This window comes from Miniopterus natalensis, chromosome 4 (assembly GCF_054644295.1).
Source record: "Miniopterus natalensis isolate mMinNat1 chromosome 4, mMinNat1.hap1, whole genome shotgun sequence".
NCBI classification, from domain to species: Eukaryota; Metazoa; Chordata; class Mammalia; order Chiroptera; family Miniopteridae; genus Miniopterus; species Miniopterus natalensis.
The window spans coordinates 8664104-8691492 of NC_142084.1; the positions used below are offsets into that span (position 1 = coordinate 8664104).

The following is a 27389-nucleotide window of genomic DNA, read 5'->3' on the forward strand; positions in this document are numbered from 1 at the left end:
TAATAAATAATAATGAATATCAACTAAAATAAAAAAATTAAAGAAAGAAAAAAGTTGATTCACTTATGAGGTTCATATATATATACCAGTGAATGGAATAAACAGAAATTATCAGGAAATTTTACATGAAAATATTATGGAAGTGCTTAAGGACAACAAAGCAATGCATGTACCTAGATAGTTACTGCTTCTTTCATAAAACAAACAAACACATTTGTTAAAACTAAAAATTACACAGAACACAAACCAGGGATAAGATGGAACAGTTTTGAAATTAACATTTCAAATCTTGAAAGATAATTATGGGTGGTCACATAAAGAAACAGGAAGTACCTACCAAGTTGAGATCTGGGCTTTTGGAAAGCAGTTTCACATAGGCACCACCACATTCTATTCCATTTTGGAAATTAACTTCATACCTAATATAAGAGAGGAAAGCAGAAAACCATATGGCATTCTGAAATATCAAATTTCCTATTTATTACCCCTTTCCCCATCTTGGTCTCATGTTTTATCATAGGTCATATGTTTATCCTTAGGAAAGATTTCATCTTGTATTGCTTTGAATGGCTTCCCAATTCCCTCAAAATAAATAAGTAAAATAAAATAAAAGCTTAATGCAGATTCCCAGTAGATACTTTTTGCAAAATCCAGAAGTTGATTTGTGATTAGGAGGAAGAATCGCCAGTTTCTTTCAAAATAATTTATTGGGCAGGAAAATAACATTACATTACAGGATGCTTAAATACACTCAAAAATCCCTATTGTAACATATAGTAATTCTCTTAATTTTTTTTTGTAGAGTAATAGTTTTAGAATATCATGTCTTCTGAGATTACCCTTCCTAGAAAGCGTCTATCAAAAAAGTGTCTCACTTACTGAACAATGAGAGGCTTGGTATCAAACAGGAAGGGCTTGTTCAGTTTAGCAGAGATGGCATGATGCTTGGCCCGAGACATCAATACGAGTCCTTTGTCGCCTGGAAGCTTTGTTTCCTTCATTTCATCTACCTCCCATTTTCCTATAAGACACATAAAAAAGTTCCACTCCTTAACTTACCTTTGAAGGTCCTTTAAATAGTAGCAAACAAAACTCCAAGTTGTGCAAGTATGTCTATCATACCAACATATTTTAACACATTTCATTTACCTATAAAAGCTGGCCTATTAAAATTATACATACATATATGAACATATTAGAATGTTTTTTAAAAACCTGTAGCATATTAATTTTATCAATGCTTAAAAAAGGCCTTTCATTTCCAACATGCGACACCACAGGTGATAAATTATCAAATTACCTTTCCATTTTATGGTGTGAAACAAACAGTTCTAACATATAATGGAACACACAAAGATAGCAAAACCTCTGAGGAAAAAAATTTTTTAAATGCATACATACCCCTTTTAAACTAGTCTTAAGAGATAGCATGGAAACACTTCAAACCTTAATCTGCTATTATACTTAAATCAAATGCACTCTCACCATCATATTTGGCAATTTCATCATCAGTATCATCTTTCTTGGCTTTGGATAAAATCCACCTGTAATTAAGACAAACCCCAAAATTAAGGTCCAAATGATAGTTGACCTGTGAAAAGAAACAATGTAAATACTAATAAAAGCAGGATCTATCCAGCTCTTTCTATCTAGCCCACTTAACCATTCTACTTTTAAATCTGTCACGTAAGTAGTGATAATATATTGTACTCAATTCACAAACCTGTAAGAAAAAGTACCAAATCCATGAAATAATTCCACTTTCTTTAAAACTCAAGAGAAAAAAAATTTCCTCAATCAAAGAACAAAATATAGAGCGGAAGAGGAGAGAGAAAGGGAAGGGAGAACCACAGTTCTAAGAGACTATTTTCCTAAATGGGCACGAACAATAGGGATATAAAATAGCTATCGCCATTTCACTATATGTAAGATGCTATTCTAAAAGGAATCCACTAGCCCTAGCCTGGTAGCTCAGTTGGTTGGAGCATTGTCCCAAGATGGTGGGTTCAATTCCCAATCAGGACACATACCCCAGCTGGGAGTTGATCCTAGGCCAGGGTGCGCACCGGAGAGGCAACCGATTGATGTTTTTCTCTCACATAGATGTCTCTCTGTCTCTCTCTCCCCCTTTCTCTCTCTAAAGTCAATTAAAAGCATATACTCGGTTAAGGAAAAGAAAATAAATAAATAAGTAGGAATTCATTATTCCCCTATTTACATGTTTACCTCAGATTCTTTCCCCTAAGAAACACTTACCCAGACAGAGTTCCTCTGTCAAAGGAATCAGCAAAATACACTTCCCCTGTTGGAACTGGAGCTTTGTAGGTGACCTGCGTCAAATATAAAAATAAATTAAGAATTGAAATTTTCAACATTCCTTTCTTAGTAGGATTTATTGTCTTGGTTTGCTTTCAATTACAGCAAAACTCTGCTAGCTGGCCCTTGAATTCAATTCATGTAATTTATCTTTGGCAAGGTATAACAAAGGCTGCCAGAGAGATCAGTATTTTAGCAGATTAGCTTTCCCTTTGAAAAGTATCCAAATTTACCTTAGCCATTTGATTATCTCAAAGAGGTAAAACAAAGATTCAAAGATCACTTCAAACCTTTGGAGACTGAGGAGTGCTGGTCTCTGGTTTCGTTTTTGAGTCTTCTACCTCTTCAATGACATCATCGAGGTCATCCTCAATATCAATCACATCATCGTCATGGCCCTCATGAGCCCGAATGACAGCAATTCCAAGGACTAGTAACACACACAGCAACCACTTCTCTCCCATGATCTACATATAACAAGAGTAAAGTAAGTTAAATGTATTGCCTCCTTTTAACACTTCCAAAACACAACTAAAAGGAACTTTATAATGAATATTTCATTTTACAGATAAAGTAAGCCCAGAGAGAGTCAGGGGTTGTCCTAAAATTAGTTAGTTTAAAAGATTCAATTTCAAGAAAATTTCAAAATAAAGCTCAAAGATAAACAATTGACCTAAAAAACAAAAACCAAACAAAAAAATCAATTGTCAATCATGTTGGCTTCACAGAACTAGAATGTTCAAATACAATTTCAAATTAACCTCTTGTATCTGTAAAAAGCCTGACAAATGACAAAAGCCCCTTTCCTGTATTATTTTACTAGTACTATTAAAACATTATAATGAAATGGTAACAAAGGAACTAACTAGCCACCCATTAAACTTAATATAGACACTGCTGCTGTTCTTCAAAGATCATCAAGTGTATATAAATATAGTTTTAAATTAGTGTTTGAAGAGAACAAAAAAATATTGAACCAAGGACCAGCGACTTTTATCTCTTATTTTCTAAACACGTACATGCCTTGTGTATTGTATTAGACTGTCAGTGGTCCTCTTTCCAAGGACCACAGATCCAGACATAAAAAGGTGGTCCACATGGATGCACAAAAAGATGTGGCAGTATGTAGTACAGAGTTTCAATTCTGCAAGATAAAAAAGTTCTATAACTAGATGGAGGTAATGGGTGCACAATAATGTGAATGTACCTAAAGCCACTGAATTGTACACTTAATAATGGTTAAGATGGCAAATAAGAAAACTGCCCTTGTTAGGTAGCTCGGTTGGTCAGAGTGTTGTCCTGATATGCCAAAGTTGTGGGTTTGATCCCAGGTCAGGGCAAATACAAGAATCAACCAATGAATGCATAAATAAGTAGAACAACAAATCTCCCCCCCACCCCATCAAATTAACCAATCAATCAACCTAATCAATAATTTTTTAAAAAAGAAAAAAAACTGAGCTTAATTCTTTTGGTCTCCTGTTTACAATGGAGGCCTTTATTTCTCAGGTAAAATCCAAAACAAAAACAAAGAAAGAACTGAAATAAAGGGCTCTTTCATAAACTCCAATGGCCCCAATTAACAATCATGGCTGCCATTTGACCAAATAAGTGTCCAGGAAAAAAAAGTATATCAAATTATTCTAGTGCTGAATTTAATGCCAAATTCCTTATAAACACTAACCCTTTGAAGTGAGTAAACTAGACTAGACTTTCATATATCATTTGGTGGCATTTCTTTTATTTAACGTATCTTGGGACTACGTTCACAAAATGAAAAAGGTAAAGTTCACTGGATTCCTAAACACTTAGCATTTAGCAGTGCAGAAAATAAAAGTGCTAAATAAAGTCATCCATAACCTTTCCTAGGACTGGTATTAGTTTTTAGAAGAAACTTTCAATGTCAACATTCTGCTATGGTTTCTTATATACTTAAAAAAATATCAGTAATCTTTTCTTCACTGGAAAAACCTCTAATCTCTGCTGTCAAAATGATACACACTGCATAGCAATATGGTTTTGTTTATTTACAACTACAACGGGTTCTCTAAAACTACACAGATAGTCAACACTTTTATCTAAATCAACTCTACACAACTTTCAGGTTCTCTCAGAGGAACAATGCTATATAAACGGTGGTTGGAGCCCTGGCCAGGTGCCTCAGTAGGTTGGAGTGCTGACCCATACACCAAAAGGTTGTGGGTTTAGTTCCTGGTCGAGGCATCTACAGGAGGCAAATCAATCGATGGTTCTCTCTCACATCACTATTTCTCTCTCTCGCCCATCCGGGCGTGGCCCAGAGGTTGAGCACTGACCTAGGATCCAGGAGATCAGGGTTCAATTCCGGGTCAGGGCACATGCCCGGGTTGCGGGCTGCAGCCAATAACTCTCTCATCATTGGTGTTTCTATCTCTCTCTACCTTACTTTCTCTGAAATCAATAAAGATATATTTAAAAAATATATATATATATATATATTTCTCTCTCAGAAAATCAATAAAACATATCCTCTGGTGAGGATTAAAAGTAACAATAATTTAAAAAATAATTTTTTAAAATGGTGGTTGAATTCCCAGGGATAAGCTACAAAACTAAATTAGCCTAAAACACAGCTAAAACAATATATGGTTACAACTTTTTAAGTAAGACAAAATGTGGTAAGACCAGTAGTAACTCAATAAAACACAAAACTAATGGATTAATTAGGACTAAGTACTGCAGCTGGAACACTGTTGCTCAAAGAAAAGCTAATCAGAGAGATGGTCTAGTAGGCTAACTACTTACCTTTAATAAAAGTAGGACTGATTATTTTCTCAATAATTCTTAATTTGTTGATGTATTGTTATTATGGACTGAATCTTGTTTCCCTAAAATTCAATGTTACTATGTATTTGAAGGGAGCATTTTCAAGGAAGGTAGGATTTTTAAGTTTAAAAGAGATCATAAAGGTGGGGCCCTAATCCAGGAAGACTGGTGTCCACATAAGAGGAGTGCTTGTGCACAGAAGCAAGTCCACCTGAGGCTACAGTGAGATGGCAGCTCTCTGCTAATCACGGACAAAATCCTCACCAGAAAATCACCCTGCCGACACCTTGACCTTATACTTCCAGCCTCCAGAACTGTGAGAAAATAAATCTCAAGTGTTTAAATCTCAATGGTTACATCTGGTATTCTGTTACGGCAGCATGAGCAGATTAAGACAGTTGTCCTTAGGTTTTCAAGTATAATATTGTAGGGCAGTGTATCACAAAAAATGGGAAAGTAGTATGCTGGGCCTCATCCCAGGTGGGTTTGGGCTGGGTTTCACCTTCCTAACAAATTCCAGGGATGGATGCTGAGGCTGCTGGCTCAGGAATCACACTTTGAGAACTACTGCTTAGGATTTATAATAACCCATTTGTGTTTTATTTTCCAGTTTATAAAGCACTTTCACATGTTTCATGTAAGCCTCTCATGAGGTATTACTCTCATTTTATTTTCCATACTAGGAACTTAGTGAAATTAAAATACCTTACTCATTATCACAACTAATACCTGCGAGTCAGACTCCAAATCCTGTATTACTATCACACTAGACTGAATGTTACTATGTAGCTGAATACTGAGGAGGTGTGCCAGAAATAAAGGGCAGGAAGACTAGTCAGGAAGAGCACTAACCACAGTGATCTGGAATAGGGGCTTCAGGCAGGGTTTAGTGAGGGAGGGTGCAACTGCACAAAACCTAGCGCAGGTCGATGGACCAAGGAACCTGGGGGAAGACATCCACTTGGGGGAGTCAGAATGGCCTCATTTGAAAGGAAACAGTATTCAGGTGGCCCTGTCAGGAACACATAGGAAGACTCCAGCAAACTTCAGGAAATACACTTCTGTGTGCAAATACTCATCTGTTACTTTCACATTATTCTAAGGGTTGTTTAAGCTATGAGGAATCTTTGCCAAACCATGACAAATTGGTTCTCATAGATGTGCACTTGTAAGCCTTAGCCACTACTGGCTTTACATATGCTGTTTTAGTAACTGGAATTTGCCAAAACTCCCAAGAAAATCCTGCAGTAAATAGGTCTAGTTCCAAGAGCCACTATTAAACCATCTTAAATGTCCTAAGTGTTGTTAGAGACCTGTCCACACTTACAGTTGAAGACTATATTTTGAGATGACCTGATTCTCTGCTTTGTTACTGAAAAATGTGACATTATCAAGAAACAAAATCTCCCCTCACTTCAGTCCTCCTACCCACACTCCTTATATCAAGTAGAGTCCTTTTAAAAGGTAGCATTTATTGAGCAGGAATATAAAAAGGATACTGCACTACTATGCTTACTAGAAGAAAACACAACATTTAGCTGATCTTGGGTTTGACAATGAGCTTTTAATACAACATCAAAAGCTAGATACATAAAAGTATTAGATTTTATTATTATTATTATTTTAAACATATCTTTACTGATTTCAGAGAGAGGAAAGGAGAGGGAGAGAGAGAGATAGAAACATCAATGATGAGTCATTGATCGAGCCCACAACCTGGGCATATGTCCTGACTGGGAATCGAACCCCAATCGCCTGGATCCCAGGTCGACGCTCAACCACTGAGGCACACCTGGCCGGGCTTAGATTTTATTAAAATTAAAAATCTCAATGCTGTGAAAGACACATAAGAATTAAAAGACAAATCAGCCCTGGCCAGTTTGGCCCAGTGGTTAGTGTTGGCCTGCAGACTGAAGGGTCCCGGGTTCGATTCTGGCCAAGGGCGTGTACCTGGGTTGCAGGCTTGGCCCCGTTCAGGCAACCAATTGATGTGTCTCTCTCACATCAATGTTTCTCTCTCTCTTCCCCGCCCTCCACTCTCTCTGAAAAGCAATGGAAAAAATATCCTCCGGTGAGGATTAAAAAAGAAAAAGAAAAAACAAGACAAATCAGACCAGGAGAAAACATTTGCAAAATAAAATACATATCTGATAACAGACTGGTTTACACAAAGAACTCATACTCAACAATAAAAAAACAAACCACTCAATTAAAAAATGGGCAAAAGATATGAACAGATACCTCACCAAAGAAGATATTCAGACGGCAAATGAGCACGGAATAAGATACTCAACACTACCTGCCATTACATAATCGCAAATTAAAACAATATACCACCACACACCTGTTACATGGCTAAAAACAAACAAACAAAACCAGCAAGGATATAAAGCAAGACAAACTCTCATTTCATTGCTGGTGAAAATGCAAAATAGTACAGCAACTTTGGAAGATAAAGTTGGCAATTTATGTTTATGATTTATATCGTATGATTTGGCAATCGCAATCCTAGGCACTTACCCACCTGATAAGAAAGCTTACAAATGCACAAAATCCTGTGTGCAAATGTTTATAGCAGCTTTACCCATACCCAAAACTTGAAGAAACCCAACATTCTTCAATAGGCCAATAAATAAACTAGAACACTCACACAATGGAATATTGTTCAGCAATGAAAAGAAATGAGCTATCAAGCCATAAAAAGACCGAGATGAATCTTAAATGCATATTGCTAAGTGAAAAAAGCCCATCTGAAAAGGCAACATGCTGTATAATTCCAATTATATGACATTCTGAAAAAGGCAAACTCTACATAAAGTAAAGAAAATTAGTGGTTGCTAAAGGTTTGGGGGGTTGTTGAATAGGTAAACAGTGAAACTATTCTGTATGCTATATGTAATTATGGATACATGACACTATGCATTTGTTAAAACCCATAAAACTTTACAGCACAAAGAGCAAATCTTAATGTATGAAAAATTTTATAAATCATCTAGGTCGAGTGATCCAAGGATAGCATGCAGGGCGTAACGAAACAATCTAATGTATTATATATATATGTGAAACAACTTCGATCAAGAAGGTGAAGGGAAAAGAGACTGAGCAAAGTCACTCTGGAAGTGAGTACAGTCTATAAAACTAGCCTGTACAAAAAGCACTTTTCTTAGTTGGTAAATTGTTTCTCACAGGTGTGCAGATTAACAATTTGGATGCCGCTACACATGTATATTGGAGCTGAATAATGAAGTAAAGGAATGGTGGATGGTGGGAGCCACTGTAAAAGAGGTCAGAATAATCCACATGGTAATGGGTAGGAGTTGGGAGACATCAGCATGATCTTATGTTTAGCTTAATATAGAGATCACATACAGAAACATTTACAGACATGTGCATAAATACCACTTAATCTACACACATATATTTCCTTGTTCTGTCAGCTGAGAGGGCCTAGAAGAAACTACACACCAGTAGCAATAAATACACCTAGTACCAAATCTTGGTTTCTAGTATCATTTCCAACAAAAAGAAACAGCTCTTTGAAGAAATGACTGATGCTAGTATTAGAGCAGAAAATACACAAAACGAGCCCAGAGCACTTTGTAGTATGAGAAAGGAAAGAAGTGTTAAAAAAAGATAACAAAAAAACAAAACGAAAAAACCCCACAATAATGGGGTTGTCTGAAAGGAACACAAGAAAGATCTCCCAAAGGCCAAAGCTGGAACAGAAGCAACAAAATAAGTGGTATTAGATTATGCCCCAAAGTATAAAATAAATTCCCATGAATCTATACCGATACAAATGATGACAGAATAAATAAAGGGGAGAGGAGAGACAAACTTCCCATGCAGAAATATTACAAGTAATGTATGTAAATACTCTATCTCAGGAAGCATAAGTCCCCTCTCCTTCATTTGTCACTATGTGAACTACACATAGTGACTTCCTTCCAAACAGGACAGACAGTGTGGAAAGGAGAAAAAACCCAGAAACTTTATAGTAGAGAAACCTGGCAAACACACCCCAGCCAGGATCAAGGTGAACATCAACAGTGATAGGTCATGTTGATAGTATGTGCCCTTGATGTGATGAAAACAGTACTTTGACCTCTGTGGTCTTCCTCCCAAAAATCTATATCCCCAGTCTAATCATGAGAAAAACATCAGCAAGTCCCAACAGAGGAATATTCTACAAAATAACCTGACCAGTCGTCCTCAAAAATGTCAGTCATCAAAAACAAGGAAAGCCTAAAAACCTGCTGCAGCCAAGGGGAGCCTAAGGAGACATGACTAAATGTAATGTGGATCCTTGGAACAGAAAAAGGACAGTGGGTAAAAACAAAGGAAATCTGAATTAAATATGGACGTTAGTTAATAATTATGTATCAATATTGGTTCATTAATTATAATAAATGTACTATACTAATAAGTTAATAATAGGGGAAACTGGTTGTGGATTATATGGGAATCCTCTGTACTATCTTTATAATTTTTCTATACATTTAAAACTGCTCTAAAATTATTTATGTTTTAAGAGGATTTCATAAGTTTGTCCATTTTTAAGTCTTCATTTGTCTTTACATTTACAGAATCATAAGCAGAGAGCATACCTCTCTGTTGTCACCCAGTTTCTAAAATTATCAATAGGAAATATACCTTTAAACTGAACAGCACTTTCCTGCAGTAAGAAACATTTGCCACATTTCCTATGTCTTCTACTTCACAGTTCATGCTAACTAAAATATATTAGCTCCTCTAAGGGTAAGGTTTCTTGCATTCTGAATGCTATAGCACAGTTTCCCCCTTACTTTTATTTATTTTATTATTTTATCTTTATTATTTTCTTTAAGCACTTCATTTTCTCTTTCTCTAATTTTTATCATTGCAAGATTATTACTTTAAACTCTACAGCAGAGTCCCTTTGAGCTACGTTGCAAATGCTGGGTGGATGTATAACTCATAACTAGGTGACTCAATGCTATATAACTGTCTCACTAAATTTCTGTCTTGGTAAAATCACAAATTACTGTACTACAGGCATGGGCCTCTAGGAGAGCCAGCAATTAAAAATCAAAACCAAGTATGCAACAGAGTTACACAGATGTCAAATTATAATCTTGTACACCTGAAAATGATGTTATTAACCAATGTTATCCCAATAAATTTAATTTTAAAAATTAATTATATTTTAATGAAACATGGACATTAGTTAATAATAATGTTTCAATATTGGTTCATTAATTGTAAGAAATGGATCATGATGTGAGATGTTAACAGGAGAAACTGAATGTTAAGGGAGTATAGGGGAATTCTGTGTATTATCTTCACAATTTTTCTGTAAATTTAAAACTCTTCTAAAATTAAAAAAACAAACCTTTGTAACATGTTTAAAAAAACACACCACAAACATGAAAATCTTTTAACATCTATGAGTCTACTGATGTGGGCAACTTTTCTCAAAAACACCCTTAAGTTATATGCAAATGTGTTTTCTGTGACTGCCTTATGATATCACTGATGTAAGCAAAGACTAAGTTAATAAAACCAATTCTATGGGGTCAACACTAGATGGTCCAAGTTCCGATTGCAACTGATCTAGAACTTGCCCTAAAAATAAAACTTACACTATCTAAGTTCTAGAGAAATGAACAGTAGTCTGCGTATCCTTCAAATACTCATCCATAAATCTCTCAATTGGGCTTTTGATAAAAGCTGAGTGTCAGAGTTCAAGACTGTTTTCTGGTAGTCACAAGTTTGAACTGTGAGAATTCTGTGTTACAAAGGAGTAAAAGGAGAGCCTGGCCAGTGTGGATCAACTGGTTGAGTGTCATACCATGTGCCAACAGGTCACGGTTTGATTCCTGATCAGGGCACATGCCCAGATTTCAGGCTCGATCTCCAGTTGGGGGGCCAAGAAGGTAGCAGATCAATGTTTCTCTCTTTTTCTCCCTCTCCCTACCTCTCCCTCTAAAATCAATAAAAACATATTTAAACAAATCAAAACAAAAACAAAGGAGAAAAAGCATCTGATGCCTCATCAGAGAGCCTGGCATGTTTTAGACACTAAATTAATGTTTGCTGACAGTTCAATTCAATGTCATGAATGCCAACTAGATATCATTTTCTTAAAAATTGGTTTCTAACCTTCATGAGCTCAACCTACATAGCATATACATAAAGTCTAGAAACAAAAACTTTTTTTTTTATAGATTAAAGGTGACCGTGATGACAGTGTGCATATTTGCCCATGTTTTCAAACTTTATGAATATACTCTTAGTTCTATAAATCAAGGTTTTTTTGAGTTTTTTCACCAATATAAAAATAAACTCACATTATAATCTATCTTTTATGAACTTGCAAAACAATGCATGTAGGTTTGGTAGTACCTAAGACTTGCTAGTAACTTCCTTCTATAAAAAACAATGCCAAAAAAGTAAAAATCTGAGAAATGAATTACTAACATAGATAAAGCTGCACAGAACTATGTACACACAAGGGCATGTGAGACCTGGTAAAATCTGAGTTAAGATCTGCAGATTGTACCAATATCAAGTTTCCGCTTTTGCTACTGTACTATAGTTACGTAAGATGCTACCTTTGGGGGAAGCTGGGTGATGGTTACAGGGACGTCTCTGTAATATTTTTGCAACTTCTTGTGGGTCTGTGATTATTTCAAAATTAACAGCTTAAAAAAGTATTACTGAATCACTGAAGATGGTTCTTTAAACTTGCTCAAAGTTGTCTAGACACCAGCTTTAAACTGACCTGGTCCTCTAAAGCACAAAACTACAGCCCTGGCCGGTGTGGCTCAGTGGTTAGAGAGTCAGCCCATGGGGTTGGATTCCCTGTCAAGGGCATGTACCTAGGTTGCAGGCTCCATCCCAGTCGGGTACATGCAAGAGGCAACCAATCGATGTCTCTTTCTCACATCGATGTTTTTCTCTCTCTCTAAAAAAAAAAACAATGGAAAAAATATCCTCAGGTGAGGATTAAAGCACAAAACTACAAAGCAAAACTCAGAAATATAAACGGATTATAAATTTGAATTTGATGAGGTAAAGTCTTTCTCCTCTTCTTTCAGTTATTTATGGCTTTGTTTTTAGTAATCAAATATAATTATCTACCTATATCCAAATCAGAGAATCTCTACCCTCTGGGATCACATGGACAAATATACACAAAACCAAGAAAACAGGAGCCAAATACACGCACATTTATAAAATACATTATATAAACACTTTCTGACTTGCTTCCCAATTTCCCAAGGACAGAGCAAAAAGCCCAGCTCTCAAAATCTCAGGGTCAGGAGGATTCTTCAAGAGCATCTCATCTACTCACTTTTAATATTTCAATCCACTCTTAACTCTTAAAAGAGTGAATTTACCTTGAATATGAGAGATGGAAGTTTCCTATTTTAAAACTAGTGATTCAGAAAATTAATTCTTCATACACATGGCAATACAGTGTGTGTGGTGGTATAACCTGTCCCATCAGAGAAACCTGGGTTCCAGACTCTCTTGCTCCTTTCTAGCCTTGCTCAGTTTACTAAACTTCTAGGAGTCTTTTGTCCCCATGTTATAGCTGTCTAACTCAAAGGCTTGCTGTGAAAATATAAAAAGATAATACAAAGTTCATCAGAGTCCAGTACTTTATAGGTATACCCAAATACACAAAGTGCAACCACAAAGTACAACCACAGTGAATATATTTTCAATTCTCATATGGGACCAAAAGGTCTAATATGCCTGCCTACTCCTACAAAGTATTTCAATAAAGGCGAATGATTTTACATAACAAGATAAACTTTATATGATTTCTTCGTTAACTGTTCCTTGCAATTTTGCATATACAATTTTAACATTTGGATATGGAAATGTCCATGTTTATCCATGATTTTTTTTTCTCTGCTATCACCAATTACTTTATGAATTCTCCAAAATTTAATTTATTTTCGGTTAATGATAATTCTGTTCTCAGCATACTTTCTAAAAAAATCCATATTATTTTACTATACACATTTAATGATTGATGTGCATGAGACTTTGAACACAAAATATTCTATTTAACAGAAACAAATACATTCCACATCAAATTTTAGCAAACAATTTCAGACAACAATTTAGATCAACTTTAGGAATGGGCAAACACTAAAGAAATATTAAATTTGCAACCCTTCAAAGGCAGACAAAGGCAGAAACTTTATCCTCAATAAGGGTCCCTTACTGAAGCGACCTATTTGAAAAATCATAATTCTATTAAAGAAAGATCTTTAAAAAAAAAAAATGGAGGCTCAAATTATTTTTAAGTTTATTAAATTTAAATTTTTATACTTTATCTTTTCAAGTTGTCTACTTCTATATCTATTTTTTTGAGATGTTGGTCTATGGTTTTCTTTTCTTGTAAAGTATCTGTCTGGCTTTGGTATTAGGGTAATACTTTGCCTCATAAAATGGGGAAGTGCTCTCCCCTTTTCTATTTTTGGGAAGAATTCGTGTTTTCTTCCCTAAGTATTTGGTAGAATCACAAGTGAAGCCATTTGGTTCTGGGCTTTTCTTCGTGAAACTTCGTTTCTTAAAATAAATTAGGAAATATCAACTCTAACTCCTTTAATCAACAAGTTAAAAAAAGAGGATCAGAAATCCCAGGGATTATTTTATTGTCTCTTAACCAGTTTGAGAAAGTTCCTTTCTATTCCTGGTTGTTGAGTGTTTCTATCATGAAGGGTTTTCAATTTTGTTTAACTGTGTCTATTGAGATGATCACGTGGTTTCTGCCCTTTATTAATGTGGTATATGACATTAATTATTGTATGTTGAACCAACCTTGAATTCATGGGAAAAATCCCAGTTGGTCATGGTGAATAAATCCTTTTTCTGTTGCTGGATTCTGTTGGCTAGCATTGAGTATTTTTGCATCTGCTTTCATAAGATACATGGGTCTATGTTTTTCTTTTCTTGTATGCTATTTGTCTGGTTTCGGTAATAAGGGCTTCATAAAATGAGTTGAAAAGTGTTCTCTCCTATTTGTTTGGAAGAGTTTGTGAAGTATTGGTGTTAATTCTTCCGTTAATATTTAGTGAAATTCACCAGTGAAGCCATTTGGTTCTAGGCTTTTCTTTATGGGACTTAAGTCTCTTAAAAGTAGTTAGTGTCTGGCCAGGCGTGGCTCAGCAGTTGAGCATCGACCTAGGATCGAGGCGATCGGGGTTCAATTCCCAGTCAGGGCACATGCCTGGATTGCGGGCTTGAGGCAGCCAATCAATGACTCTCTCATCATTGATGTTTCTCTCTCTCTCTCCCTCTCCATTCCTCTGTCTGAAATCAATAAAGATCTATTAAAAAAAAAAGATAGTAAACTCCAACTCTAATTCCTTTAATCTATGAGAAATTAAAAAAGAGGAATAGAAGAAATTACCTAGCTAATGTTATTGGTTGTTTTTTAAAAAAAAGTTGATTTTTAAAAAGGCAGTGTGCAATAAAAGCTAAGGCAGTCTTTCATGGAGGCTGCCCATTCATCTTTTTTAATTTTAAGTCTTATTGGGCTTTGATACATTAGGTTGTTTAACTTAATCATCACAAGGAACCCCAGGGTGCTCTATTATTCCCATTTGACACAGAAGGAATTTAAGACTAAGAGAAGTTACACGAACTTGTCCAAGGTCACAGTTAGACATATATGGTAGTGTTATGAGCAGGAACTCAAAGAGACACCATAATCCTTCATCAGCTATTTAATAACTTGGCATACTGGGTGAATTACCTAGCTCAGGGCCTGTTTCATCTCTAAAATGAGAATAACATCATGATCTACTTCTTAGGGCTGTTGTACAAAACACATGCTAAGTGTTTATGACTGTGCCTGGCTTACAGTATATGCTCAACATCAGCAGTGAGTTCTATTACTAGCTGTCGCCCAGTGCCGCCATTCAAGCTTTAGTGGTTCTAAAACTCTGGAGTTTTAAAGCAAATCAGAAACGTCTCAAATTGGAAAGGAAGTAGTCACAGATAAACCATTTTGCTTTTATGAATACTTTTTGTACCTTCTTATTTTACTACATGTTCATCTAGTAAAAAAAAGCACTTAAAGGTGGAAAAAAGGTATAAAATTCACAGTGGTCTTTATTGTAAATGCTTACTCATTTAAAAATAGATCCATATTGCCTTTACAGTTTTGAATTGTTTTTCATTGACTAAAACATTAGAGTCTATTTTTTCATAGCACATTCTTTTTTGCTATAAACATAGGTTTATATTATGAATACTCAAAATATATTGCTGAGGATTGTCTAAATTCTTTAAAGAAAAAAAAACCCCTCCAAATAATTTTCACAGCTCACAGTTAAGCCTAATTTAAAAGTACTTATGTTGGCCTAGCAGGCGTGGCTCAGAAGCTGAGCATCGACCTATGATCCAGGAGATCTCAGTTAGATTCCCAGTCAGGCACATGCCTGAGTTGCAGGCTCAAGCCTGAGGGGGGGAGGGGGGGGTGCATGTGCAGGAAGCAGCTCTCATTACTGATGTTTCTATCTCCCTCTCTGAAATCAACAATATATTAATATATATTATTAATAAACAAATAGATAAGAAATGAAAGTACATATGTTGCACCCTGGCCAGTGTGGCTCAGTTGGTTGGAACATCATCCAGTACACCAAAAGTTGTGGGCTCTATTCAGGTTCCTGGTTGAGGTATGTAGGAGAGGCAACCATGCTTGTCACTCCCCCCCAAAATCAATAAACATCCTCGAGTGAGGATTAAAAAAAGTACATATGTTGCAGTTAACAAAGCATTGCAGTTAGCAAAGCATTCAACCAGCACCTTTCTGACAAAGTTCTACAGTAAACTATATAGGTTACAACTATGTTCATGCACTTTTATTATTTCCTAGCTGTTATGAGCTACCAATTCTGTTTGCACAGTTCATTACACTATTCAAAGTAGTTCACCATCCTATTTGTCCCTTCTAACAGCCCGCTAGGTAAGGTATACAAGCAACTTCTTATTTCCATTTTAAAGATGGGGAAACCAAGGTGGTTCATAAGCTAGTTCCCCACGCTCAGCCTGAAATTCAAGTCTCTCGAGCCTGCACTGATGCTTACCAACTGTCACTTCATCCCCTTAAGCTATTTACAGGGCAAAGTGAACTCTGTAACTAAAAGGATGCAATAGCCTGATTGCCAAAACTGCAGTAACGACTTCAGTGAAAACGTTTACCCCTCATGGCCCTTGCAAGATAATATGCTAGTTGAAACTGTTGAGTTAAGACAGTATGGTGTGGAGAGATACTGACACCCACTTTCAGATAGATCAGAGAATCTGTTTGTTGCAGGACACATTCACTCCAATACAGTTCACCCTACACTTCTCATGATCTAGTTACCTGGCTTGTCTGCTTCTGCACCCTGGCTGGTGCACAGAACTCCCACATAGTTCTTTACCTCTGCTCTAAGTATAATTATAGCAAATGTACAACATGGCAGTGATTCTATTCATGATCCTCAAATACTGCTGAAAAAAAGACTAAGATACAGAATGATTTTAAAGATAATACAATTTTCCCTCTAAGAAAAAAACTCTTATTAAAAAAATCAAGCAAAATGTTCCGTTTCCTAAGTCAGACATAAAGTGACTTAGCTGTGAGTCACCTTTGTCCTCCCAACCTTTTAATATTCAGCTCAGTTTAACTTCCCTCAACCAGCATACACTTGTGTCATGCCCAGCAGTTCAATTCACCAGGTCCTGGGAAACAAGACTTAACCAACTCTAAGAGTAGGCTGACAGTGTAGTGGACCAACAGCATTCAGACTATAATTTATTGCAATCACTATTTATTGTGCAATTAATATGTATCAGACTCTGCTGTCCTATTTTATAGGTTTGGGGAGTTTTTTTGTTAAATATGTCTTTATTGATTTCAGAGAGAGAGGGAGAGAAATAGAAACATCAATGATGAGAGTCACTGATCGGCTGCAGCCCGCAACCCGGGCATGTGCCCTGACCAGGAATCCAAGCTCGATCTCCTGGATCCTAGGTCAACGCTCAACCGCTGAGCCACGCCCGGCCGGGTTACTGTCCTATTTTATATACAATTTCATTCTAACAGCTCCATCAGGTATTATTATACCCCTTATTTGGGGAGAATTGGAGTATAAAACTTAAGTAAATTGCCCACATTCATACAGCAACAAATGACCGATGAAGGACTTGAACCGGGGCCTTAACCAAAACTTAACCTTAATACCAAAACTGCCTAGGCTTCCACTACAATCCCAACGTGATCATAAAATTAACTGCATGACCTTGGGTCAGTCATTTTATAGCTTTGGGCCTGTTCCTCCACTGTAAAACGACCTGCCCACAGTGAGCTTCTGAGTGCTTTCCTGCTTTTAATGTCTGGTGAATTTCCGACTGGATTACTCCCCACCTCCGAATAGGTGAAAATGTTAAGACTGAAGTTTTTCAATCACTGCATGTTCTAGCACATTCTCCATCCTCTTTAGAGTGCTAGGTTCCAGTCTCTGCTTTGCGGTTCTATTTTCAAATCCTGAACCTGTAACACTAATCCTAAACATTCTTTTAGTATGATTATCACCTTTCCCCACTACTAGAGGTAGCGACCAGGCCCGATTCCACTGCAGACCTTTACCCGGTTACTCCAGGCCACCTCTCGGCTTCCCAAGCAGCCAGCAAAAGGCCTGAGAAAGCTCTAGAAGCAAAGCCACAGACAGAAACTGGCTTTCCCTGAGATTAAGGGAGGCTCTAGAGCACCCGCCACGCCTCCCGACCCCAACGGCGCTACCTGGGCTGGGCTCTCCCAACGGAGCCGGCCCAGGTTCAGGCCTCGCCCCTGACGACCCGCGCGTGGGCAGGGGCCTGGGCCCTCGAAACCCAGCCCGACCCGTCAGCTCCGCTCGGCACCTCGGCCCCCGCGCTACGCACCCAGGCCCCTGGGGTCCTCATCGACCCGAAGACACACGCAGGCCTCTCGTCTCACCTCAAGCCTCCCAGCGACCGCCGGCGGCGCCCGCGCCTCCTCCCGCCCGCACACCTGACCCTGCGCTGCAGTGGAGAGAGCGGCAGAGGAGGCCCGACTGTCACGTGCCACAGAACCAAGAGGCCTAGGTTGCCGCTGCGACCGCGCGAGCCAGCCCAGTCGCACTATGTCCGGCCCTGCATCCGCCCCTCGCTCCTGAGTAGCCGGAGTCAGAGCAAAGTCCCGTCCCCCAGCGCCAGCTCCGAAATGCGGTTGGTCAGTATGGCCGTCGCTCTAATCACCTTCCCATACGCCCCCTAGGGCTATTCTTCGTGGAGTGTGAGGATTGGCTGGGAGTGCGGCAGGAAGTAGCTGTTGGTTGGGTGGGAGGGGAGGGGGCGGGCCACAGCTGATTGGGGACCGTGGGCGCGCGCTCTGGGGCGGGCCCGCCTGCAGGCGGTACCGCGCCCCGAAGCCCTGGTATTTTAATGGGCAGGCTGTGTGGCGCTTCCTCTCAACCCCTGTGGCGTCTACCCGTCGGTTTTTGGACTCCGGCCCTAGCCCCAGTTTTCTTCGCTGAGAGGGCAAATGGCAGGCGGTAGACGCGGTGGGAGGGCAGGCGTGCCATCGGGAAGGGCCAGTTCCCCTTGCGGCGTGTGCAAGACCCCGACGGCGTGCTGGCGGAACCGGTAAGGGCACCAGGCCTGGAGTCGCCTGCACAGCCCTGTGTAACCACGCGACACTGTTCCTGTTGGGCCTAGCAGCCTGCAGCTGCCAGTAAACTAGAGTCCAAAATACTATAATCCTGCCCTAGCCGGCTAGAGCGTTGGCCCTCAGACTGGGGGGTCCCAGGTTGGGTTTGGGCCAAGGGCAGGTACCTTTCTTTCAGGCTCAATCCCCGCCCCCCCCCATGTGTCTTTTTCACACAGATATTTCTCTCTTTTTCTCTCTTCCACTCGCTGAAAAGCAAAGGGGAAAAAATATCCTTGGGTGAGAGTCACAAAACAACAAAATACTGTAATCAGAACACAATACATATACAGATGATGCATTATAGAATTGTACCCCTGAAACCTATGTGGTTTTAACCAATATCACGCCCAATAAATTCAATTAAAAAGAAGAAATACTATAATCCAAGGTTTCTTCAACTTTAAATTTGTGATGTATACTGAAGTAAGATTAGACATGAGGTCACAGACACACACAGAGGACAGGATTGAGAGAAAAGGGTGGTGCAATGGGAAAAGAAACACACCACTATTTTTAAACCCATTTTTAGCACGTCTTTAGTTTTCAGTATGCTGAGAATCTCGGAAAATGGAAGTAGCCTAAGGTTTTCCTAGACCTTTATAGGTCCTGCTCTGTCTTCCATTTGTTTGTATACCCAAAAGGTGATTCCTAGTGATACCATTGTAATAATCTGATTATTATTGGAAAGGAATGAAGGGAAGACTAGATAATATAGAAATGCCATTTATACAACTTTGCTAATTTAACACTCTCCAAGTCTGTTCCCTGCTGATCGATGGGGGAAGGGACTGGACAAAGGCAGTTTAGAGGCATGCACAGTACGGTATGGGTGAGTGGGAAGGTGCCTTCCTGTCTGCTGGTCACACCCAGAGACAAACTAGTGGCCAGAATAGGCGTGGCCACTGCAAGGGCTGGAAACCTGGATATTTAAACTTTTAAACAAAGGAGCAGCAGCGCTGTCTTGGTTTTTACTTTTTGCCTCTCTTTGCCTCTGGTCCTCTTGGGACTTCTGTTGCAGGGGGCAAGCTCCGCTGCACCTCATGGCCAACAGCCATGTGGGATCCACACAATGGACTTTACTTAACTGATACTGACTGACCCAGCTGGGACACGGAAAGGAAGCTGTGGACACTGCCCTCTTTTTGGCTTTGCTGAAACCACAGTTCCCCTTCTTTCAGCACTGGTTAAGGGGCATAGGACTTTGGGACCTGAGGAATGGTGCTCCACACCAATAAAAAACATTCATTCACCCATGTGAATCTTAGAAAATTGTTTTTCTGAAGATACTGCAAGAGCCACCCCACGCCCACTGGTGTCAGGGAAATTGGACGCCCTAATTTCTCCAACAATACTAGGATGGAAAAAACTGGAGTCAATAGATGGATCACCTATCCCAGGACGAGCTTTATTCCCTTCTGCCACCTAAAGGAGTCAGTTTGTTGTTTGTGTGAGTTCAGTATCTTCCAACTCTCGGCCCTACAAATTGTGTAAGGGAATTTTGCTTTCCTGTTTCCTGGGGAAGTGAATATTCAAGGCACAATAATATTCTGGATGCCACACGTTCCAAACCATGAGCTTAAAATGTAGTTACAGGAACTGTGTATGTGAGCAAAATGTATATGCTAAAATACGGTAGTACTCAACAGAATTTAATGGGATTTTGAATTGGGAGGAACAGCTTTCATCTAGAATGGACAGAGAAAGAGGTAAAACTTGAGCTGTACCTGGTAGGAGATGCAGTATTTCTATAGATGGAGAGTTGGAGGGAGGCTTCTTTAGATGAGGGACAGTATATGCAAAGGCAGGAGAATGGGTATCAGTGTGTTTAGGGACACCATGTATGGGAGTGTTTGGGCTGGAGAAAGGTGTTTGTGAAAGTGATGGTCAGCTCCAGAGTTGGGTTAGGAGCAGGTCTTGCAGGTTTAGTGAAGGTGTTTGTAGGGAGATCGTTTATTTTTTATTACTGACTTGAGAGGAGAGAGAAAACACCAATTTGTTGTTCCACTTATTATGCATTCATTTGTTAGCATAGGTACCTACATATGAATAAAAGAAGGATCCTGATGGGCTGGGAAGCTGAATCAGACACTGGGCCTGCTTTGCTGGGAAGCTCAATCAGACACTGGGCCTGCTTTGCTGGGAAGTTGCCGCGTTCATGGGCTCTCCAGGGGATAACAGGATCGTCCCACCAAAGGGATTCATGCCCCCGTCTGGAGGAAGGACCGGCTTCTCAGTCTCCCCGGAATACAACTGGTCCATCCTGCCCCAGACTATGGAGGGACGGACTAAATAGAAGGGGAAATTCCTCTGCTGGGCACTTGCCCAGTAGAAGCCAAGATGGTGCAAGGGGAGGTACTTGCAATTTGAGGCGTGCAGGGTAGGAACAAAAATGGCCGCCGTAAGGGGGAGTGTCTAGCCTGGGAAACGCAGAACCCCAAAGATCTAGGAAATGGATTGGTTAGGAGGAGGATCCAACCCAGGAATGATTGGGAAGTTGATTGGTTGGTTTGAAGAAGAGCCTCGTGCTTCCCAAACACAAAATAATATAATCCCAATTTAATAAAGAAGCTCTCTTCCTCTCTTTCCCTCCCTCCCCGCCCCTCCCCCTCCCCCCCTCCCCCCACCCCGTCTCTAACACGTGCTGGCCCACCCATGCGTTCATGCATTTCATAGCGGCCCTGCAGGTCTAGCACCTGCCTGGGGCCTCCTGCAGATCATGAGGGCCCCAAAGGACTAAGCTTTAATGTGGCACAGATTCTCTGAACATTGGTCTTTGTTCTGGGCTTGATGAAGATAAGGCTAGGCTTTTTCCAAGGCAGGACGGATGTAGAGGAGACATTGGGAACCTGGGGGCAGCGTTCCATTTCCAAATAAATTTTACCATGCCACAACCTCCTGTATGTGGATCCCTGGAATGCTTTCCTTGCGACTCCCTGAAAGAACATGATTTCCACCAGCAAGACATTGGTTGATTCTTGTATGTGCCCTGACCAGGGATTAAAACCACAATCTTGGTATATTAAGGCAATGCTCTAATCAACTGAGCTCTCTGGCCAGGGCCTGTAGGGAGGTAGTTTCTATTTTAGATAGGGGTCATGATTTAGATGTTTATGAGGCATTATTTTAATATTATTCCAGAGCAGTCTGAAAGAGGGAGAGACTAGCAGTTATAAGGCTGGTTAAGAAGCCACTTTTTGCAGTTGATTAACGGACAGGTTTAGGAAATGCCAGGTATATGGAAACAAAAGCATTAAATGTCGACTCTGAAGAATTGTCTGTTGGACTCAGAGGAAGGAAAGAGGAACCAAAGCCAGCACTGAGAGTGTAAGCCTGGGTGACTGGAGGTGAAGTGTAGAGCCCCCCAAAAGAGAGACTTCCAGTTTGGGGGATCCTGGGTCTGAGCCCAAGACAGAGCAGGACTGTAGAACCTGCTAAAGATCCTGCTAGGGATTTTCCAGCTAAAGCATAATGTTCTTCAAAGGAGGAAGCCGAAGACAAACCCGAGGACAAGACTAAGATTTCCTTTCTTTTTCCTTTTTAACTACGAAAGCAGTCACTGTGTATTAGCTGACCAAATTACAAAAATAGTAACGGTAGACTCCTCAGTTCATCCTTCTAATAAGCCTGTCGATCTTGGCCCTCCTGGAGAAGATAATTTGCAAGCCGTAAGAAAGTGAAGGGTTTCCAACAGGATGGATCTCATGAACCAGATCCTCCATGCAGATGATGCCATATTTACCACAGGATAGAACAATCCAAGTGTTATCTGTCAGGGCAATTTCTTCTTGTTGATTTTGCCGTAACCACACTTATAGATCCTCCATTTCTGACTTCAGGTTTGGGTACTCCCATGTAGTGTATGGTTCCACAATCCCCAACATGTTAACTGAAGCTTTGTTGAGCTTAACAAAGGTGCCATTGAAGATCCAGTGAAGGCAAGGAGGCTGAAACATCTTTCAGGCCTTTTTGGCTCACACGGTCGAAACCTGTGATCCTGATGAGGAATCCCCTTTTGGGTCCTGAATAGATGCCCACATTTCTTGCCATTCTCATGGTCCTAATCTCAGTTCTGTCCATCTGCCTATATTCCTTGTGACGATGCTTAGCTTTCTTATAGACAAGCTTCCTCCTTGCCTTTCAAAGAATCTTTTAAGCAAACTTCTTTCTCAGGCACTTGATCTTCAGCTCTGTGAAATTCCTCCACTTTTTTGTAATGGTTTGCCTTTTTCTTCTACACCTTCCACGGTTCCAGCTTGAAAAACACATGAGATCTTTTCTTGATAATTCAAAAGGTACTGTGAAATACTAGAGTATTTCATTAAAAGTACTAGTCATTTCATTAGATGTAGGCGTAGGAGATTTCATGTAATGTATTTGGACCTTTTAATCTACAAGATGGTTTTCAAAATAATTTTTATCTATTTAAAAATGTATCTATTCTTTGGCCCAGCAATTATACCCCGAGAATATATTTGTATCTATATCTAGGTAGATAGATATATAAATGGAATATGTCCACATACTGTACTTGTGTTTAAAAATACACATAATGGTGTGGATTGCAGCATTGTGCGTAGTACCCAAATCCTAGAAACAACCTAACCTGCTCTTACCCCAAACAGAACACTTCAGGTTGATTTTATTAGTAGGAACTGTATTGCAAGGCAGCAAGCAAGGAGTACACTGGGGATGGTTCCCTGAGCAGTGCCTCCCTGAGAACAAAAGATCACATGGTATTTTAGGGCTAGTTGGTTACCTCATAGCATGTTGTGCTATGTTTGGGGTAAGCAGGCATGGCTAAACATACATTTCATGTACAAAAAAATGGCAAATAAGCCCTGCCTTGGGTGGAGATTTTAGTATTATAGTGAGAAAAGTTCATACCGAGGCATCAAAGTGTCCTCTGGTAAGTTTCAAATGGTCTGGGAAGGTTTTCTAGCAGTTTTCTTCATCTTCTGGCCCTAAAAGGAAGCACTGGGCAAGCATTGCTAGTAATCAATCAACTGAACAAGCTTAGCAAATATTTAGGTAATTGAATAGGCTTTTTCCTACTTCTTAACCCTTCTTTACCAGCTAGGTAAGCTACACTACCTACACTACAGAGAACTGTCAAAATAAAATATGGGTCATCCATGTAATGGTTCTGCTCCATTGGAAAGCATGTGGTAAGCACCTATCTGTGCTGACATAAAACAATTGCCAAGATTTAGTGTTATGTGAAAAAAGTATGTTTCCTTTAATGTTGCAAAGGGAACTATATTCTCATAAATAGAAACTTGGACAAATGAGCTTCTTGGAAAGATGCATGAGAAACTACCAAGAGTGGTTGATGTTGAAGAAGGAGCTGAGGCTTTGGAAGTAGAATCCATTTTCTGCTTAGTTTTTAAAAAAAGATAGCATATACAGGGGTGGGCAAAAGTAGGTTTACAGTTTATATGGAAAAAGACATGCAAGTTATGATTATTACAATAGCTTTATTAGCTCTGTGTTTTGCATACTTACAACTGTAAACTTACTTTTGTCTGCTCCTGTATGTTTAAAACCCACTGTAAAAAATTTTGACCAATTCGACCTTCCTATCCAGCTGCTTCTTATAACTTAACTTGCTTCCACCCCCACCCACAAAGCTGCCCTCATCCTTGCTCATCCCCACCCTCCTTTGGTTGACAGGGAAAGAGGGCACACAGCCCGAGGGAGCACCTTGTTCTCCCATCCAGTCTTATTAAGCCAGTAATGGTTGTTTCTCTGTACGCACGCTCATCTGGCTTTGTCAAAACAAATTGATAGAGGGGAAAAAAGTATGTAATTATATTAGCTAGAGTTTCTTTTATTACAATGAAGTTATTTTTTACATTCATAAACTATATATATTTCTTCCCTTGTGAATTGTCTATTCATGACATTTATTTTTGTATTAAAGGTTTTGTCTTTTTCACATTGTGAGAAAAGTTTATGTATTAGGATTATTTACTATAATTATTTTTTAAATGTTTTTATTGATTTTTAGAGAGGGAGGGAGGGAGACGGATAGAGAGACAGAAATATGGATTGGCTGCCTCCTGCACTCCCCCTACTGGGGATGGCGCCTGAAACCAGGCATGTGCCTCAGCTAAGAATTGAACCAGTGACCTCTTGGTTCATGGGTCCACACTCAACTACTGAGCCACACCAGCTAGGCTTCTATAATTATTTTTTCTCCAGTTTAAGAACGTTTAATTTGGTGGCCCTTTTTGGTTGTAAGAAACAAATATACTGAAACAAACTCAAGGAAAGTACAAAGGGATGTCAAAGAACCTGGGGAGAGAAAAAGAATACTTCCTGGCCTTGTGCCTTGTGCCATGGGAATTGGCATGAAGACTGCTTGTGCTGGCTTTCAGAGCCACCTCCCCCCTCCCTCATCAGGCACTTCCACTCACTACCCTTCTATAAGGTGTAGCATGCCTGCCAGCTCTCCTTACACACCGGCCCCTTAGCTCCATGCTCAATTGCAGGCCTCCATACAGTACATCAGACTAATATATCCCCAAACCCCTTCAGCTGTGGAACCTCTTCCTAACTGTTGGAACACGGTCGGCAGTCTATCCATTCTGTTTTCTGGTTGAGATCCCCCCAGAGCCTCACCCTCTGTTTCTAGTCTGCTTTCCTGGACTGTTTCCTCAGCCACTAGCACAGGACCTCCCTGTAAATGTTCTGGATATAGATCTGTTTCCTCAACCCCTAAGCCCCACATTTTAAAAATTCAACTTTATTGTACAGTTCCATGATTTTGGTAATGCATAGTACATAAGCATGTAATTACTACATAATTGGAGTGCCCTTTAAGTTGCTAAATGGAATGCTCTGGAGAATGGCAGTTTTACAGCTTATTTTGTAGATTAGAATTAAAGAGGAGACGTAAGAAGGGTTACATGAAATCCACTGGTGGCAAATAAAGGGGGTGGGAGAAAGCAAAGTGGGAGGAATCTGTAGGATTGGATAAAAGTAAAAAAAAGACACATCTTTTACATTGGTGGGTACAGGATAGTTAACACTCAGCACAAAGAAATGGCTTGTGGGAACAAATAACAAGGAGGAGTTTTATGGTTTCCTGCTCTGGTGGGAGGCTGTGCCCTTAAGGTCTGGAAAGAACATTACTCTGACTTTTCTAAGGTATGTTATCTTAGTGGAAGAAAAGGGGCCATGTACTAAACCTGACAAGCTCAGGGGAGGCCTGAGTGGCGGCCTTACATGCAGAGACCTAAAATAACCACAAAGGATGGTCTGAAATGAAAGCTTTTTAACTAAAAGCAGTTTAGGGCAGGTAGTCATGTCCTAGGCTAGAATCTTCCCTGACAAAAGTCAGTCTTTAATTGAGCCTGTCTATTGCTTCTTGCATCTATGATAACATACCTCTGGAATGTCAAAGTAATTTCCTTTTTCTGGACCTCCCTAAGCACAAGTACTACACCAGAGCAGAGACCACAGTTCCCTCATTGTTACTGAATTAATTGATGACTGTTAACTATCCTGTACCCACCTATGTAAAAGATGTGCCCATCATTTTACTTTTTATCCAGTCCTGGAGGTTTCACGGCTTTGCTTTCTCCCGCCTCCCTAATCCATCATCAACAGGTTGCATGTAACCCACTTACGTCTTCTCTTTTGATTGTAATGCATAAAATAAGGTGCAAACCTACCATTCTCCAGAGTATTTTATCAATCCATTGAGATTCTGTTTCCTGGCAATTGCTGTCAGTTTGGCTCAAATAAACTTACAAAAATTCTCTACAGGTTTGAATGTTTCTTATGTTGACACTTAGATGCAAAAAGACAATAGGTTCACTTAAGGCAGTGATTTTCAACCTTTTTCACCTCATGGTGCACATAAACTAATTACTAAAATTTTGAGGCACACCAAAAAATATATATTTTTTGCCGATCTGACAAAAAAAGTAGGTATAATTTTGATTCATTCACACCTCATAGCTATTGTTGTGCTAGCTGTTGTCATTTTTTAATGTAAGGGAAGAGGTCAGTGCCCCTGGCTCAATAGTCAGGTATTGCATGTCTTAAAAATTATTGTAGCGCACTAGTATGCCTGCTATGGCACACCGGTTGAAAATCGCTTACTTAGCATAAAGATTGACCTTTGTCAAGGAAGCTATAGGCCTGGGATGTGACTACCCACCACGACTCACTATTAGTTAGAAATTCTTATGTTCAATCCCTCCTATGTGGTTACTTTCAGTCTCTGGGTTTATAAGGCCTACCATACAGGCCTCCTCTGAGCTTGAAGGGTTTAGTTATGTGGCCCCCGTTTCATCCAGAGGATTGTGTACCTATCCACGAACTAGCCCTGCTTCACCTTCTCCCACCCTTTTTAGCTGTAGCCAATGTAAATTCTTTCAAAACCACTTACATCTTTCTTCCCCAAACTGTTTCCATAAAAGAACCCATCAACACGAAGACTGCAGACATCTTGCCTTCTCCATCTGGCCCTGCTGCTGGTGGTTCACACTGCAGTTCCAGGACCTGGTCTTTTCCTGGCTAAAATTTTGGCTCAATA

At 39.5% G+C, this 27389-nt stretch overlaps 1 protein-coding gene and 1 pseudogene across 1 annotated transcript in view; both read right to left on the reverse strand.

Annotated features, from left to right (window-relative positions):
- CANX (calnexin) overlaps nucleotides 1-18215 on the reverse strand; it is a 33535-nt gene extending 15320 nt beyond the window's left edge. The window contains exons 1-6 of the mRNA XM_016201502.2: nucleotides 18113-18215; nucleotides 2607-2783; nucleotides 2257-2330; nucleotides 1486-1544; nucleotides 880-1021; nucleotides 338-419 (exon numbers count right to left, since the gene is read on the reverse strand). Coding sequence (XP_016056988.2) covers nucleotides 338-419; nucleotides 880-1021; nucleotides 1486-1544; nucleotides 2257-2330; nucleotides 2607-2780 — 531 coding nt within the window. The 5' untranslated portion in view covers nucleotides 2781-2783; nucleotides 18113-18215. The remainder of the gene's footprint in view (nucleotides 1-337; nucleotides 420-879; nucleotides 1022-1485; nucleotides 1545-2256; nucleotides 2331-2606; nucleotides 2784-18112) is intronic.
- Nucleotides 18216-22446: 4231 nt separating this feature from the next.
- LOC107528406 (large ribosomal subunit protein uL30 pseudogene) lies at nucleotides 22447-23435 on the reverse strand (annotated as a pseudogene).
- Nucleotides 23436-27389: the final 3954 nt, after the last annotated feature.